General features: G+C 39.2%; 1 protein-coding gene across 5 annotated transcripts in view; it reads right to left on the bottom strand.

Moving 5' to 3' along the window:
* The window catches only part of ZFPM2 (zinc finger protein, FOG family member 2), a 421,250-nt gene that overhangs the window by 7,502 nt on the left and 396,232 nt on the right, over window positions 1-17,516 (bottom strand). For all 5 annotated transcript variants that reach the window (XM_081816390.1, XM_081816391.1, XM_081816392.1 and 2 more), the window contains 2 exons: window positions 4,391-4,597; window positions 845-1,069 (listed from right to left, as the gene is read on the bottom strand). In XM_081816390.1, coding sequence (XP_081672516.1) covers window positions 845-1,069; window positions 4,391-4,597 — 432 coding nt within the window. The remainder of the gene's footprint in view (window positions 1-844; window positions 1,070-4,390; window positions 4,598-17,516) is intronic.

The following is a 17,516-nucleotide window of genomic DNA, read 5'->3' as shown; positions in this document are numbered from 1 at the left end:
GAGACGATGGACTCTGAAAAACAAACTGAGGGTTCTAGAGGGGAGGGGGTTGGGAGGATGGGTTAGCCTGGTGGTGGGTATTGAGGAGGGCACGTTCTGCATGGAGCACTGGGTGTTATGCACAAACAATGAATCATGGAACACTTCATCTAAAACTAATGATGTAATGTATGGGGATTAACATAAGAATAAAAAAAAAGAAAGAAAAAAAAATAACACTGTTATTTCAATTCAGCAAATACTTATTTTTATGTACCTACTATTTATTCCCTACTATGTGGGAAATAATATGGTCAGTTTCCAAAGATTACTTGACACTTAAATCAATGAATATATACGACAACATACAAAGGGTATTAAGAGTTTATTTATGAAATGGTGCCGTTAAAAAAAGAAAAAAAGGGGGCACCTGGGTGGCTCAGCTGGTTAAGCAACTGCCTCCAGCTCAGGTCATGATCCCGGGGTCCTGGGATCGAGCCCCACATCGGGCTCCCTGCTCAGTGGGGAGTCTGCTTCTCCCTCTGCCTGCCATTCCCCCTGCTTGTGCTCTCTCTATCAAATAAATAAAAATAAAATCTTTAAGAAAAAAAGAATGATTTGGCCTGCAATCTGAGTACTGTAATTGTTAGGAAAGAATTCAGATCCAAGTCCTTTGAGTAGAATATATTGATTATAAGTGACATAAAATCACAATCAGCTGGTCCAGCAAATTTGATTTTGAATTTATAGCTAGGTATAGTTAGATAGATGTAGAATTAGCTATGTTTGCATTTGCGAATATATGTATGTATGTAGAGAAACGGTAGTCTCCTGGAGCAAAAGCAGCAGCAAGGGAAGCACTTACCACTGTGTGAATTCAGGTGCATTTCTAGTGCTCGGGCATTTGAAAAGCTCTTGGTGCATTGCGGGAAGGGGCACAGACTGGAAATCTGAGGGGCACTGTCTTCATTCTCTTCTGACACCGGAGCAGCTTCTCTTTGCCTCCCACTGCAATAGTACATCAAATGGGCTTGCAGATTCCGTTCACTCCGATACCAGATGCCACACGACTTGCAAGGAAATATATCCTCTGCGGGTGAAAACACAGGGACACATTAGCGGCTGCCCATTTGGAACCAACCCTGGGTGAGGCGGCATTTAGTTCAATGTTTCTCGGAGACTGCTCGCAGGTTCTGAATTAGGCAATCAGACAGTGATGAGGCAGTCTTGGGTGCTGTTCCACGGCCCAGGACTACGCTTTTAAAGAACTGTTACATACACCCAGTGCAATTTACCTTCCCACAGACTCTTCAGAAAATGGTACTGTAGGAGGCTCCACCAGGAAAAGCACAGGAGATTGATTTTAAGTTGTTCACAATGTATTTAGGGTTTAGAAAAATATGCATTTATAAATAGCAATGTGAACTGGCTTATCTGATTGACTAAAAGGTAAGGATCGGATAGCTGAATTAAAGTTAGCCCTGGTGCCAAATCCTGACATCATTTGTTCATTTAATAAATTAATTGAGAATGCCTACTATGTTCTGGACTCTATGCTGAGTTTGTTTGACATTTTAAAATGAAAGACCAAAAAGCGGTCATCAAGGATTTTACAGTCTCCTGGGGTTGATGAATAAATGGTCAGATAATACATTAGGCTGCACTGAGCATTCTGATGGAGGCATCTGAGGAGTGCTTGGGGTATGGGATGAGACACTAGGTGGGTGAGAAGACTGGAGGAAGGACAAGGTCAGAGAAGGGTTCAGAGGGAAGATAATGACGTGCCCTGGCTGAGTGGTGAAGGATGACATTCTGCAAGTCAGGTGGAAAAGACGGTTGGGTCTTCCTGACCAAGGGCACAGCCCAGGGAAAGGCATGGGAGAGTGAGAGAGGGACTGGGTGAGGGCTGGGAGGCTATTCCAGGCAAGGGGCATGATGGGGACTGGAAGCCATAAGGTTGGAGGAGGCAGAAGTAGCGATCAAAGACTCTGTAGGCTCTCTTAAGAAGTTTAGATTTTTATCTCAATGATTATGGAGAATCACTGAATCGTTTTAAGCAAGAGATGGACAAAATCAGATATTATAGAATTACAACAGTGAAGTAGAGTTTCGAAGGTAGTGAATTTGGAAGGAAGACACGACTGGGAGGAGGCAGTTGCAATAATCTAAGTGAAATATGACAGAGTTTGAGTTGTTAAGTCACACTAGGATATTTTTGTATGTATTTTGTATGTATTTACTCATGGAAAAATTCTCCATGTGTGTGTTTTCCCCTTTATCCATTTATAGACAAGGAAACTGAGATTGAGTAACTTGCCCACGATCATGTAAGTGAGTGAACTGGGATTGGAACCTAGTGGGAACACTCTTCCATATCAGTGGCAAGGGGGCCACAGAGGAAGAAAACTTATATTGAGGATGTAGAAGTGATTAGGAGTGATGACCACTACTTTGCCATTCGATGCTAGTGCGGAAGGTAAGGTCTCTTCAATGCCCAGGCTTCTTGTTAGCATTTCTGTGTAACGGTTTCATTCATCTCTATAGGGAGCAGAAGACAGACAGGTGATGACGTCAGGCAAGGACAGGTATAGGGTGACCAAACCTGACCCAGTGTTGTGCAAACCTGGCACTTTGTTAGTGAAAGGGAGCACCAGTCAGAGGGACGCCAAGTAACACTGGAAATTGGGGCTAATCCGGGCAAACTGAGGCATATGGCTGTGTTAGATATGTGGGACTAGATATTTCTGTAAGAAATACAGGGGAATGTGGAGAAGGTGACAACAGAGGTCTAAAACTCAGAAGAAACAGCTATATGTGAGATTTGTGAATTGTTAATACAGAGTTGGTGATGGAACCCATGAGAGTGAAGGAGATGGCTCAGGGATAGCACGCTGAAGGGGATAAGGAGGAAACTGAGGACCAAATTGTAGTGAATGAGAAGTAAGGACAGCAATTACAATATAGGATTTCAAAATAAAATTTGATTGTAAAATTATATACTACTGCTGTTTATTATTTAGCTCTTCCCACCGATTCAGAGGGCCATATTGCTTCGTGTTGCATCCATTTAAGCAGGACGAATTTTAACTGATTAGCTCATTTCAGAATGAGACCAAAGTCTGTATGCTTCTATGCTGATTTATTTGGGATCAGTAGTTATCCTGTTACAGAAAGCAAACAGAGTATAATCTCAAATATAATTAAAAACCACATTCACACATTGGAGCTTTACAATAATTTAAGGTTCTCCCAGGGTCCCTGGTAACAAAACCCTTTGCTTCACATTCAAGTTAGGCCTATGTGATTTCAAGTTCCTCACTACCAGAATCAAAGTAAAGATCCAGGAAAAGCAAATAACTACATTTACATGAAGGAGATCCAAAAATACTACCTCGGGTTAGGTGCACTGGATCCAATGTTTGGATGTACAGTAATTCCAGATGCACCCGAGAATTTCTTTAAAGGCTACTGTGACAGCAAGAGCATAATTATTGTTGAGTATTTGTTTATTTTTAAAATATCAAGACATCATTACGGTATCTATAATTCTGCCTCATTCAGTCTTACGAATTTTCAGGTACGTTTTTGATTAAATGGAACACCTCGCTTACCTACTGGCTTTGGAATCTATTCCCCTCTTACAATGTGACTGCTATTCATGTTTTCTCACAGAGCTAGATGATAGCAGAGCTGAGTTTAGAACTCAGACCTGGGGACTCCTGGATCACGGATTTTCTGTCATATAAAGTGTCACTCTGTGTGTTCAAGGAATACAAAGTAAGTTCATCAGTCATTTTAACAAAATAAAATTACAAAGGCATATTTGCCAGAGCATATTTTTAAATTCTCCATACATGTATGGAATTCTCCAGATCATATGTATTTTTCTTTATTTTCCCATGTTTCTTTTTTGTTTTTGTTGTTGTATTAGGTGATGTCTTGATTTACCCAGGCTATACCTTCTCTTTATTAATATATCTAATCCAATTTTGATTTCTTATTTTTTCCTTTTTTTAAAAAAAGCTTTTAACTCTATAGCCCTTAGGGAATACCACAGTTATCCTACTAAAGAAGCATCAATGAAAGCTATTTGACCCTCTCATAGCTAAGTAGCCTTGAATGCTGTTCAACTAGTTTAGAAAGTCAGTTTTTTTGTGTGCGTGACATTCAAGAATCCAACCTGAAATGAATTTAAGTGTCCTTTTCATACTCCCGTGAGAAGCGATCACAGATACACACACACACACACACACACACACACTTAAAGTTAGAAGATAAAATGAAATCACAACACTGGAGAAAAAAGTCTGTCCTTGGTTGCCTGTCAGTAGACATTTTTTTTTTTTTTCTCCCATAAATACCCATCAGCACTACAAAGCTATTGTACTGGGCTATTGCACTCAGCACTTACTATTGACAATAGCTGTAGGCAAAATAGAAGCCATGGCAGCTTGCTGAGGAAGCAGCTGAATCGAGTCCAGCAGGCGCGCAGGGTACATCCCTTCTGCAAGAGTCATCTGACTGGCAGCTTGTAGTCTTGAGTCAAAATCCACCACAAAGGCAATTAGCTCTTCACCCTCAGAGATGGCCTTCGTCGTGGTGCACCAGAGCTGACCCCCTATTAAGAAGAGAAAAGAAAGAGAAAGCGCGAATTGACGTAGAACGCTCCAGCCTGCTGTACACTGGAGTGATGGCAACAGTAGCTTCTCATGTTTTTCACATCACTTTCTACCCGGGGCGGAGTGTCTGATCGAGACCGCAGCTGTACTCCTCTTCCCTCCTAGGTGGAAAATCGTATGCCTTTCATGAAATGAACTGTTCAGTGGCCTATAGTAGGAGAGGACTAAGAACCAAGAATAGACATCACCTGTGGAGAGTTTTGTGAACCGTTTGCCTTCTGGGGTTTGCCTTGATCATTAACCATGCTATGACATGGCCTCGTGCTTACCAAGAGACAGGGTAGGGGTCCAACCGCAGAGATTTATTGCAGGTGAGCCTTTGCAGTTACTCTTTCTGTACCTTATGGAAATACGAAGTTATTTCTTCCTCTCTCCCTCCCTCCCCCACACGCTCTTTCTTCCCCAAATACCCACATGCCGAAAACAAAACAAAACAAAGTACACGAAAGCTCCTAAAATCTAGAAAGTTCAAATGACATTCCAGCTAGTTTTACTTTCCCTATGTCTGCTGCCATTTTTTTTTTGTTGGCTTAGTGATCTTTACTTATATAATATTCCTTATAATGCGACTTCTTTATCTCCATTTACCCTGATTGAACTTCCTGAAAAGAAGATATGCCACAGATCCTTTTCAAAAGGCTTATTTAAATAAAGATTTGTTTAAATGAAAAGAACCCTTTCTTCAAATACTAAGATATACTCTGGCTCTGCACTTCAAGTGATCACGTGTGGTGCATTAAAAAGAAAATTAACTATGCAAGTACATCTTCTAATGTATTGGAACGCGATAGCATATGCTCATTTATTTAACATGTTTAGACAGGCAAAGCACTTATATTTTGTTATCTACACTCTCAGGCCTAGATACATATCCTATACAGTTATGTCTGAAATAACGTGGCATACTTGATACGTTATGAAGCTTTTTTTCTCATTGTGTATATACTGCAAAGCTGTATATTATACTCATTAAGCAAGCAAAAATTGTACCCATTCTGATAACTAATATTGCTCTGTTTATCTTTCAGCATGTCTCTTCAACTGCACTTCATTTCCTCCATCCTTAAATAGATCATAGTTTTTAAACAACTTGTGGTAAAAATCTGCTGGAAAAGATAACAACGGCATCCAAGATGGCAGAATCGCACAGAAGAATCGGGACACTTCCAGAGAAACCTCGGACAGTTAATTACACCAGCTGATCACGTTTTAAAGGTAAGCAAACAGAACCCCATCCACAACAGTACAAGTTTGTGAAAAATACAGCTCAGATTACGTACCTCGAATTTGTGCGAAAGTTGCAAAGTAAAACCCAAATGTACCAAAAGTGGGACCCAAATCTACCAAAAGGCTAGAAGACAACTTTTTTTTTTTTTCACTTTGACTCTAACGGATCTGAGATCATCCACGTTTCACAAAGTGGAAGAACAGATTCGCTTTGACACTGCCTTACTTACTTACAAATAGAGATGCTGAGCTGCATCTCCATGGAAGCCGACTGAGCACGGCCAAGTGCTCAGTGTCGGTGTGTCTGCCGGAGCCCATTCTTCCCCCAGGAAGGCTTCTGCCTTCAGCGGCTGTGCCTTCTCTGATGTGTATACAGAGCCAAACTACTTACAGCTGTAGACAAGGTAATCATTCGCACCTTATCTTTCCTCTGGAGTATATTTATTACGTGCATCTTTGTAATGGAGAGGTGGGGCGGGCAGAGCAAGGCATGACAGTTCAGGTTTACTTCATAGCCTACTCTGTGGGAGTCACTGGATTTCAGTAGGGAACGCAAGGACTTATGTTATTGGTCATATGTCACCCCTTTTGAGAAATTTACATCTTTGGTAAATCCAGCTGCGGGTATCTTTCACAAAAGGAAAGGTCTGGCTCCCAGGAGCAACTGTGATTTTAGAGAAGGTACCACGCATGCATAGCTAATCTCTATCCCAGCAGTGAACGATGTAGCGGGATGACTCAAAAATCCTTGGGCTCAAACTCTGAACCAGAAAGACCCAATAAGTAGATAAAATAAAACTCAGGAATATTAAGTGTAATGAAAAGTAAGCAAAAATGGCTTTTCTACATGATTAAACAGCCTGGCAATTGGAATATATGTTTTCTGACATACTGAACAATGTTTCATATGTTATTATCTTTATCATTTTATCTCATTTTATGGTTTAGTCAGAGCATATCCTTTAGAAAGGCTGAATTAAACTGAAAATGTACCGTGTAGACTTGATGAGGAAGTCAGTTGTCTTAGGGTTTTAATCTCTCAAATCATTCATTCATCAGCTCTTCATTGAACTCTCTGCTATGTGCTGGGCTGGTCTCGCTGGCTTCACAATTAGAATGGTACACAATTAGAATGTACACATATAGGCAGATGAATGACAATACTGTGTGGTGGGTGGCATCCCCCAATGCCAAAGAAAATGTGAGAGGAGTGAAGAACTGACACATCTCAGGGGAGTCAGGCAAGCCATCCAAGGGAGAAAGGGCTGGTCACAGGCAGGCGTGGGCTGGCACCAGCCTGTACTGGATCCTAGGACACGATGTCCAATGGTCAGGCATTTTCTGTGCTAGTGGATATCACACTGGTAACTTGAAATCGGCCACAGTGAGAGTTGCAGCACTTGCCACTGGAATTAGCAGACAATACGTATCAGGGCTTCCTCCCCCAGAAAAGTTTAGCGCAGGGCAGGACAACCTCGAAAGTAACAGAAAAACAGTTGTGTCTGGCTCATCATGGTGGGGAGATGGCATACATTTTTTTGAGTGAATAAATGAACAGATTTTTGACAGGGGCTGTCCTTCCCAGAATAAAGATCTCAGGGTAATGAGGACAGAAACTGGGAGGGGGGGTGGGGAACGACACAGGAAGTGTTAGCCCGAGGGCCATTTGGAGGCTCTTGTACTACTTCAATTGTGAGAGGTGTAAATTGTGAGGAAGAAAAGGGCCAAGTTCAAGAGAGAGAAAGGGGCTGATTTCCTGAAATGAGGAAGAGGAAGGAGGCTGCTGAAAATAACATGAAGGTTCAAGCCTTGAAACCAGAGGGCGGGGATGCCATTGGCAAAGCTGGTGTATTAACAGTGGTATTATACAGACAACAAGGAGACAATTGTATTAATTAGGAGCACTTTCTTTGGGCCCAATAAGCTAAGTGGTTTATGTATTTCATCTATTTTAATCCCGTCAATTATTCTGGGAAGTAGGTGATATTTTCCTCATTTTAGAGTTGAGAAAACTGAAGCTTGGAGAGGTTAACTAACTTGCCCAAAGCTACACACATGGCCAGTGGCAGAATCATGATTTTGAGCTCCGTCTGTCTGACTCCGAAGCCCAGGTGTGCACGTGCATGTCTGTTGTTTATGTGTGCGTGTATGCGCACGCACAGATATATTGGATTTTGCTTTGAAAACATAAAGTCTGAAGTCCCTGAGGAGCTTCTGCGTGAATGGATCTCGGAGGCAGTTGGAATTTGGAGGAGACATAAGGCGGGAGGAAAAAAAAAGATTTTGGAAGTCATCAGCACATTCTAAATGACTGTGGATGCTCTTGGCATTGATGTGGTAATGCAGGAAGACTACAGAGTGAAAAGAAAAGAAACAGATTGAAATTTGGGAAATCTCAACAATTAAGATGTGGGTAGAGGAGAAGCTATCATTTAAAGATAGAGAGAGCAGGTATTTGGAAAATTACAGGGGAACCAAGAGCATGGCACCACAAAAGCCAAGGGTTGGCTCTTTGAAACCGTTTGGCTCAGTTTTTTAGATGGTGAATTAGGGAGTCATTTACAGAGAGAGATATATGTCTGGTATTGTAACATGGTTTCAATTACAGATTCCAATAAAACATTCCAAGTGTGATTGCTAGTTGGGGATGTGATCCCATCTGCAGGGAGTATGGACAATGGAACTGGACTGCCAGGGTACAGATTTTGGCTCTGCCACTTACTCTGTGATTTGAACTTGTCACCGAAGCATTCTGCAGATCAGTTTCCTCATCATTGGAAATGGGAATGCTGATAATAGTACTGAATTCACAGTGTTATTGGGTGGCTAAAATAAGCTAATAGATGTGACATATAGTAAGTGCTATGTAACTGGTCATGAGTATCCTTTTGTTTTGGTCAGGTTGAGACTATTACTCTCATTTCTCATTGTCCTGCTAAATCCAAAAAAAAGAAATCTCACCAGAAAGAAAAGAAAAGCCTGTGGATTCAATGAGCAAATGTATCCCTACTTCAATGGAGAAAGGTAACCCATTTTGAAAAAGAAGACTAAGGCTGCATCCATTTGTGGATCACATATGGTATCTTGGCCAGTTAGAAACGGAAATAGTTTCTAGCGCTGACATGGGGCTGAGTAGGCAAGACAGCCAGTTTTTCTACCCTCAGGGTTTTGGAGCTAGAGTAGATACAGTTAACTCTAATTTATAATTGAATAGAAGGCCTTCCTATCTGTCCTGATTAAGGAGCAATCTGAGTGCATGCAAATGCTAAATCCTGTTGATATTTAGCTATTTTGGTGTCTTCATCCTACTGACCTCATGTTCAATGGAAACGAATCAAAGAATGTTACCATTTGGCTTTAAAATGAGAACACCACTATCAAAAAACAAAAACAAAGACAAAACCCAGAAAATAACAAGTTCTGGCAAGGATGTGGAGAAATTGGAACCCTTGTGCATAGCTGGTGAGAATGTAAAATGGTGCAGCCACTGGAAAACAGTATGGCAGTTCATTAAAAATTAAAAATAGAATTAACTTGTGATCCAGCAATTCCACTTCTGGGTATATACTCAAAAGAATTGAAAGCAGGGTCTCCAAGAGATATTTGCACACCTATGTTCATAGCAGCATTATTAAAAATACCTAAATCATGGAAGCAACCCAAGTGTCTATTGACAGATGAATGGATAAGCAAACTGTGGTATATACTTACAATGGAATATTCAGCTTTAAAAAGGAAAGGAATTTAGAAAAAATAAAAATAAAAAGGAAAGACATTCTGACCTATGCTAAAATATGGAAATCATTATACTAAGTGAAGTAAGCTAGTTACAAAAAGACAAATATTGCACAATTCTGATTCCACTTACAATAAGGTACTTAGGGTTTTCAAAAGCACTGAGACAGAAAGGGGGCTAGTGGTTGCCAGGGCTGGGGGAGGGGCAAATGGAGAGTTACTGTTTAATGGATGTAGAGTTTCAGTTTTGCAAATGAAAAGGGTTCTGGAGATGGACCATGGTGATGGTTGCAGGACAATATGAATGTCCTTAATGCCATGGAACTGTACACTTAAAAATGGTTATGATAGTAGATTTAATGTTATATATATCTTAACCACAATAAAAAAAAATTGGAAAAAAAATGAGAGCATCATTTTTTCACTAAAAACCACCATTGTGACTCTCGAATATTTGCACAAGTTTTTTTTTTTAGCCACAGCTAAAGATAGAAATCTCACTTTTATAAAGTGCTTTCCATATGAGATGGTTTAAAACAACAGGGTAAGGTCTTCTCTCCTGCCAGTTTTCCTAGCAAAGCTACTTTAACAAACAAAGCATCTTGGGAGTTCAAGTTGCTGCTAAGGTGGAGTTGACTGTATTTGGCCACATTAACTGTTTTCATTTGAATGAATTTTGGATACTTGGGTATATTTGAAAATTGTGAGTGATGTAGCTCCTGATGGTTTTGTTGACTTGGATTTCTGCTTGTGTTCGGGGCACCAGTGGACTGTTCCTGCCAACTCTCTCTGGATATGGAATTTAAGGAATCTGAACAGAAGTTTTCTGTGGCTTTCATATGTAGTAGTGTGCTTAATGCCCCCAGATTTAAACCAAGTAAATTTTTAATATACAAATCCAAACTAATGGCATAGTGATCTGAAAACAAATAGAGTTATGTAAAGGGGTGGGATGCCTATGTGGCAATCTCATATATGCTTAATTGATAAAACTCTTACAATTTTCTTAGCACAGGCATCAGGAGCAAATGACCTTGGTGTAAGGGATTACATGTTAATAATGAGGCATAGCTGGCACCCAAAGTCCCTGAAAATGTGTTTGTCCTCAGTGCAAAGATGGACAAGAAACAGGACTTGGTAGGTAAGAAACTTCAGTTCTGGTCCTGACTTGACGATTCGTTACTGAGTGATCTTGGAGAATTGCTTTACCTACCTCATATAAAATGACAGCTTTAGGCTAGATATCCTGTAGATGATTATCATCAGGTTGTGAGCAACTATTTAAGCCTCTATGCCCAATGGGCTAATAATAGTAATAATCACACATGTATTAAGTGGTTTCTCTGTGCTACTTACGGGCACTGGGCTAAGTGCTTTGCACACATTATCTTACTTTCTCCCAAGAAAGCAGTAAGGTGGCTTTTATTTATGCCCATTTTACCGTGATGTCATGAGTCTGGAAGTGTCGGTAAGGTGTCCAAGGTCACACAGATAAAGGGGAATTGAAGGAAGGGAGGAAGGTATGGATGATAGGATTTGGACGAGGCAGTTTGGCTCTGGATGCAGTACTTTGGAAAAACCAGATGACCCCAAGGAGTCACAGTGACCTCCGATGTTCACTAACTACACCATGCCGTACTTGATCATTTTAGTTTTTGAGTAATTTTAGCACAGTTATCTCTCCAAATCAAAAATAATATGGTTCACTTTATGAAACAGCATCAAGAGGATTACACAGTGATGAGATACAGCTGTTAAGTGCATAGCTATGATCTGGAGCATAATGTCCTTATTTGCCATGTGGAATAACTTCAGGTTACCTTCTAATAAGACTAACATAATTAGAATAGCCAACACTTAGAAAGCACTTACTATGTGCCAGGTGCTTTAAGAAACATTTCACACATATTAAACTCATTTGGTAGTATTAAATAGCCTTTGCCCAACTCCCTGTTTCAATTACAAGTTGAGCTGGACTCGAAAAGGGCATCAAAATTGCACATAACCATGGAGCACTACTTGGCAATCTTGACTACAGAGTCAATTCACCTGGGAGCTCTTAATCAACATGGATTTCCTAGTCCTACCCCAAATCAGTCAAATCAAAATCTCTAGGAGTGATGTTTGGGCTTCATTATTTTTTAGAAGCTCCCCAGAGAGCTTCGAGAGCCTCTAGCATTAAGAATCACTGGCCTAAGGGTGAGCTCTGTATAGGGTAGAAAGAGTGAGATGCTACGAACAGAAGTCTCTCGATAATCAAATACACATAGACAGGTCCAAACAATCCAGTAGGGAGATTTTGAATCTCAGAAAATGGCAGCTGAAAACAGTTCTGAATTCCCCCCTTTCCCCGAATATTTGAAGAATGTAGGAGTGTTGAGTGAAAAGGTGAGGAAAGATGGATAAAGCAAGGATGTGATGACTTAGCGTCACCTTTCAACTGAATAAACCAGTTAGGAACTTGGTAAATTTGTGAATGATAGTCGGTTTTACAACGTTTAATTCTTTACTATTTTGAAGGTTTGTAACTTATTATTAGAAATGGTCAATCATATCGTATCCCCCCCAAACTGTGAAAGATCGTATTGTACACACTGGAGCAAAAAAAAAAAAATCACATTCCTGCTGCTTGGGTGTGAAGTCTTTATCAAATGACATCAGGCACTAAAGCAGCTATCTGATACCTCTCTCCCTTCCACCAAATGGAAAGGTTATTTTGGGATCCTTTCTTTGTCTGCCTCTTATTGCTGCAAACATAGTCACTCTTTCCAGTCTCCACACCCACACACCACTCCCTTTACAGAAAAGGACAGATACATTCAAGGTTCCATAGAAAGTAATAACCACTAAGACCTTGACATTCTTGAAAAACCATGTACTTACTGTTCTAAGTAATGTTTATGATCAAAGTTCTTGTGCAAACAGATATGGTTCCTAACAGGAAGCTTATAAATTTTTTTTCATAATTGCTGTCAAAACTGCAGTGAAGTATACTACAAGTTTCGATAATAAAGTCACAGTTCAAGCTCGATTATATTTTGGAAACCGACGCTCCTCTTACTAGAAGAAGTGCCCTTAAATATCTCTCCATCCTGCCAAATTTTTCACTTGCACTTTTTATTATTTATGAAATCAATGTCTGCACAATGTCATGCAGACCTCTGCTGATAAACTCTAATTAAGATTAAGACAAGCCTTTTGGATAGGAGCCCATCATTAGCAAACATGATAAACACAAAAATACTCCCTGCTTGTCAACCAGGAGCAATTCAGTAACCTAACAGTATTATCTGTTGCTAGGTTACAGAGCTGACAAAGCTTCAATTATATTGTTCGACCATACCTATAGAGTTCTGTATAAGCAAAATGTATCCAGTATAAAAGCATTTAACTTCGTCCATGCTATCTGCAATTCACGGCTTCTTACAATAGTAAAAATCAGGTTAATAATTACACAGCATGCTGAAAAATCTTTTCCATGTGTTATGTCTATACATGTTTCTAATTTATCTGTGTGATTGATAGACGCTTGCTTTGTAAAAATAAGGAAATGCAAGCAACGTGACGCTGTGCACCTCGAACATGACTACATCTGGGCTCATCAAGATATGGACCTAAGCTTAGCATAAAAATATACAGCAAATTGAACCAATTAAATCACATTTAGATTCTGTATTTCTCTGCCTCAATATGTAGGATAGGAGCCTTAAGCAAATAGATAGGGATACCAGTTTGAAACTTTATTTAAAGTGAAAGACACACACACTCACCTAACAATACAAAAGGAAATCGGTGGTCTACAATAATTAATTCTAATGGCTTTTCTAAGCATATATTAAAAGTTGAAGTTAGAAACTTTTACTACATAGCATTAAATCAAATTACTTCCCTTTATTAGAGACTGAGAACTCTAGGGAAAAAAAAAATCAATGAAACAGCCTACAAAATACAGACATTTGACAGAAGGAAAACAAAGAAAAAACCCCACATGTGTAAAAAGAGAATGTCTATGTCAGTCACACCTTTGAGATTTTACCATGGATGTTTTTTATTGTGTGTGATTTTCATGGAAATTTGGAGAAAAAGTAATCACATATAAATGAACCAGCATTTTTAGATAACTCTGGCAACAAAATGTTATATCATATATTAAATTGCTACAGCATTTTGATTTCTTCCGATGTACAGTGATATTTCTGCATTAATCTGAAAGTCTGTCTCCTTCACACATTTGATATAGTATGTGTGTAAGAAGATGGTCAATTGACAATCAGAGTTTAGTTAATAAAGATTATACATTGGTCTACAGAGTGAACCATGATACCTCTTAGGCACACTCAAGTAAATTAAATCCTTTCCCTGGGGGAATAAATGGACTGTTTAACACACACACAGAGGGACATTATGTTTCTGGAGGTGGAGGAAACAGGGATACTTACTTGTTTGGTCATTAACTTCTTTTATTTGTACTAAATAATTTGAAAATCCAACATGATGCCTGCTTGTGAAATTTAATTTTTTCATAACTGGGAAGCAATTGGTCAGAGTAACCCCCTAAAAGCGAAATTATTGCCCCATTTCAACACCGTGCATGTTAATGCCTAGATCTCAAGCTTTAGACATTGCCACAGTACATATATCTATATGTAGCCACATTGTTTAATACAAATTTTATAATGAATTCAAATCCAATACTGTTGAAATTCTTGACAGTGGAGTAGTGCAAGGAATAGAACTTATAAATTATGTGTGCCCCTTCTTTGAAAACTGCTGTGGAGGTTTCTTTGTGCATTGGCAAATACAGTAGGAATATGAGGTATTGTGTGGATCCTCCTGCACAGCACCTGATAAAAGAATAAAGAGCTGTGACATATTCTTAAAACAATAGAGGAATTAAAGGGAAACAATGGGCCAGCTGCTTCATTAATACAATCAAAAGGGAGCCCAGCACAGAGGAGTCCAGATAATTAAGCATTACTCTTTTAGACCTCCTTTCTATAATAAAATTGCTTAAAAATGTATTAACTACTTCATAGTTGTTAGATAGATCTTTGCACTTGTTTATTTAGAGTTGATGAATGCCTTTTTTTCCGTATGCAGCAACATGCCAACTCATAGTTTACAATAGTTTTTGAATAAAATAGAGTGAGAATAATTGATAAAGATCTGCACAATACACAGCAATAAATCAAAAGCATTTTGCAAAAGGTCTTTCCTGTTTTTAAATAATCTTTAACATTTTTCATTTGTACTTATAGGCAACGCAGGGCATTTGGGGGCATTCAACTTTCCCATCCTGGCACTCCTGACATCTTTTTATAGAACATTCTAGCAGTTCCTGGGAAAGGGGGGGAAATCAGATTTGACCAGCAGCTCTAGAGTGTCTTTGGTATGTGGGCCAACGGAGAGAACAGATTTTTTTTTTTTAAATGATTCTTTGCTTTTTTTCAATCACGAGGGATAGACCTACAGCAGAACTATTTGCCAAATTCACTATTTATCCTTCATTAACTTGATTAAAAAAAAACGAAAAACAACTTTTTATGCTCTTTATGTTAAAACACAATTTACAACGTAAGATTTCAAGGCTTTCATTCTTCAGCTCTTCTGTAGGCAGCCTTTCCTCTGATGTCAATAGAACGTTTAATTGCTTAAGAACTGGAAAATTGGGAACTGAGGACTGTGTGCTGAATATTGAAGTGAGGATAAAAACTATACTCTCGTTTTTAAGGAAGCTTCTGTGAACCCAACGTTAAAATTACAAACTTTACTGAGCCATGTGGTCAGTTTAAATAAGGTTGATTCTATTCTGATGACTTGGGGATCTTAATTGAGAAAGTGAGATCGAATTAGAACAGGAGTCAAGGAGATAAATGAACAGAGATACTTAACCATATTTCTGAGATTAAGAGAAGAAAGATTTCTGCTTTTGCACATGTTACATATGATTTCAAATTTATCAGCTGGAGTCATATTTCCAAAGATCTTCCTGTATTAGGTCAATATTTTAGACCATATGGAATATCTAATTCCAGCTATGAAACCTGGCTTCTGGATTCAGGAGCTAGTTCCCTATCAGATGAATAAGTTTCCCTTGAATACCAGGAAATAAAAACACATAAACTAACAGTCAGTAGGTGCAAATGAAAATGACTATTTTAGGAGCTACTATACATGATTATTTAAGTATTTTTTGTTTTGGTTAAGCCCACAAAATTTACTTTGTTAGAGAAACATAAAGGTAAATAAACGTGAATTTTTTATAGACTCATGATCAAGTGAATCCTTCCAAGGATACATCTTTGAACACCTCAGGTTTATAAACTATGTCTTTATAAACAGCAAATCAAACTGCCAGTAAATGCTGGTAATGCTGTAATGTAAAACCACTAAATTACAGTACCCTCCTTCAGCAAGTATTTTGGAAATGAGCTCAACATTATCTGTGAATTATCTGTCATTTCAAACATTATATGCTTTATTATTTAGCATAGATTCAACAGATAATATTGGTCTGAGCCGAACTCAGAAACAAAGAAACATGAACACCCTCATTAATTTCCAGGAATTATCTGTGTGATAAATAGGAAATACTATCATCCCATTTTATAGATTTTGATTTTTATAGGGAAGAAAAGCCAGCATGGGTAAACCAATGTGTTTCCTAAGCTCTTCTTCCATCACATAGGACACTCCCAAGGCCAAATTTGTAATAAATCCCCACTAGAGCTTTTAGCTCCTGGCAATGCATTCTCTCCACAGAACTTTTTTTTTTTTTTTTCCTGTAGGAAAACGTCTCCTACTGAGATAATTTCTTTTCCCTTTGAAGAAGCAGCACAAGAAGCCCCCTTCAAAAAAGTGAACAGCGTCCTTGTGGTCAGTTCAGAAAGGTTGTCCCGTGATTAAGAAGGCATTGAGAACTGCCTGGAAAATTTTCTGAACTAATGTGCTGGAAGTCGCATCAGTCACAACATGTTGGGTCTAGGCAAACTGATATGCTGTTTCTGTGGGATTTCAGCAGGAAAAAGGTCTGCTCATGGCGTCTTCTCAGCTTCCCTGGGTCTGTGCTCTAGTCTAAGATATGCTGTGTCATGGCTTTGCAGGAGCTCGCGGTGGTGTTGTAAGGTAGCCCATCTGACGGTCTGGCAGCCTGGCCACCATGATTTTAAATGACTAGCCAAGAGGTGACATTACACCCCAAAGGCGATCTGTCAAAATTCCGCTTGCAGCTGATAAACTGATTACAAAGCTGCTTAAGACTCTGCTTGTAAACAAAAGCATTTATCAACTAATAATTTGCAATAAACTGATGTAACTCCCAGCTGAGCCCCCAACTGTAATTGTCTTTACCATCTGCCTATTAAAGCACCATTCTTCATCAGCAATCAGGAGCAGGAGGGAGGAGATCTCCACCAAAATACACAACTTGCAAGCTTATGAATAATCTGAGTGCATTCCGCACCTTCGTTAGGACTCGTGTGTGTGGGGTATGCTTCATTTTCATTCTTGCCTAGCCTGGGAATGCTCAGAAATTAGGTGGAGGGGAAAAGAAGAGCAGAGGGGGAAAAAAAATTAAACATTGTGCCTACTGTTCTGCAGAGGAATAAATTATCCAAGTTCATCATAGGAGGCTGTTTTTAATTTCTTTCTTTCCTCCTTCCACTGCTCTGAAATATCCATTGCAGCATCCTGATGAAAGCCCCCCAAGCACCAGGCTGGAAATGAACCTCCCTATTCCTTTTTCAACTTGTCCATTTCCATTACACTTCTTTGTTTTGCTTTGTCTTTTTTTTTTTTTTTTTTAATTCCAAGAGGCTCATTAAACTTCTCCAGGGAGTCAGTTTAAAAGTGGAGACTCCTACGAAGGGGTGTTGAAGGTCTGGCAGGCCCCTGCAG

This window comes from Leptonychotes weddellii, chromosome 4, assembly GCF_054177405.1.
Source record: "Leptonychotes weddellii isolate Sample4059 chromosome 4, ASM5417740v2, whole genome shotgun sequence".
Classification (NCBI taxonomy): Eukaryota; Metazoa; Chordata; class Mammalia; order Carnivora; family Phocidae; genus Leptonychotes; species Leptonychotes weddellii.
Note: the sequence above shows the minus strand (reverse complement) of the source record. Positions and strands in the feature narration are given on the sequence as shown.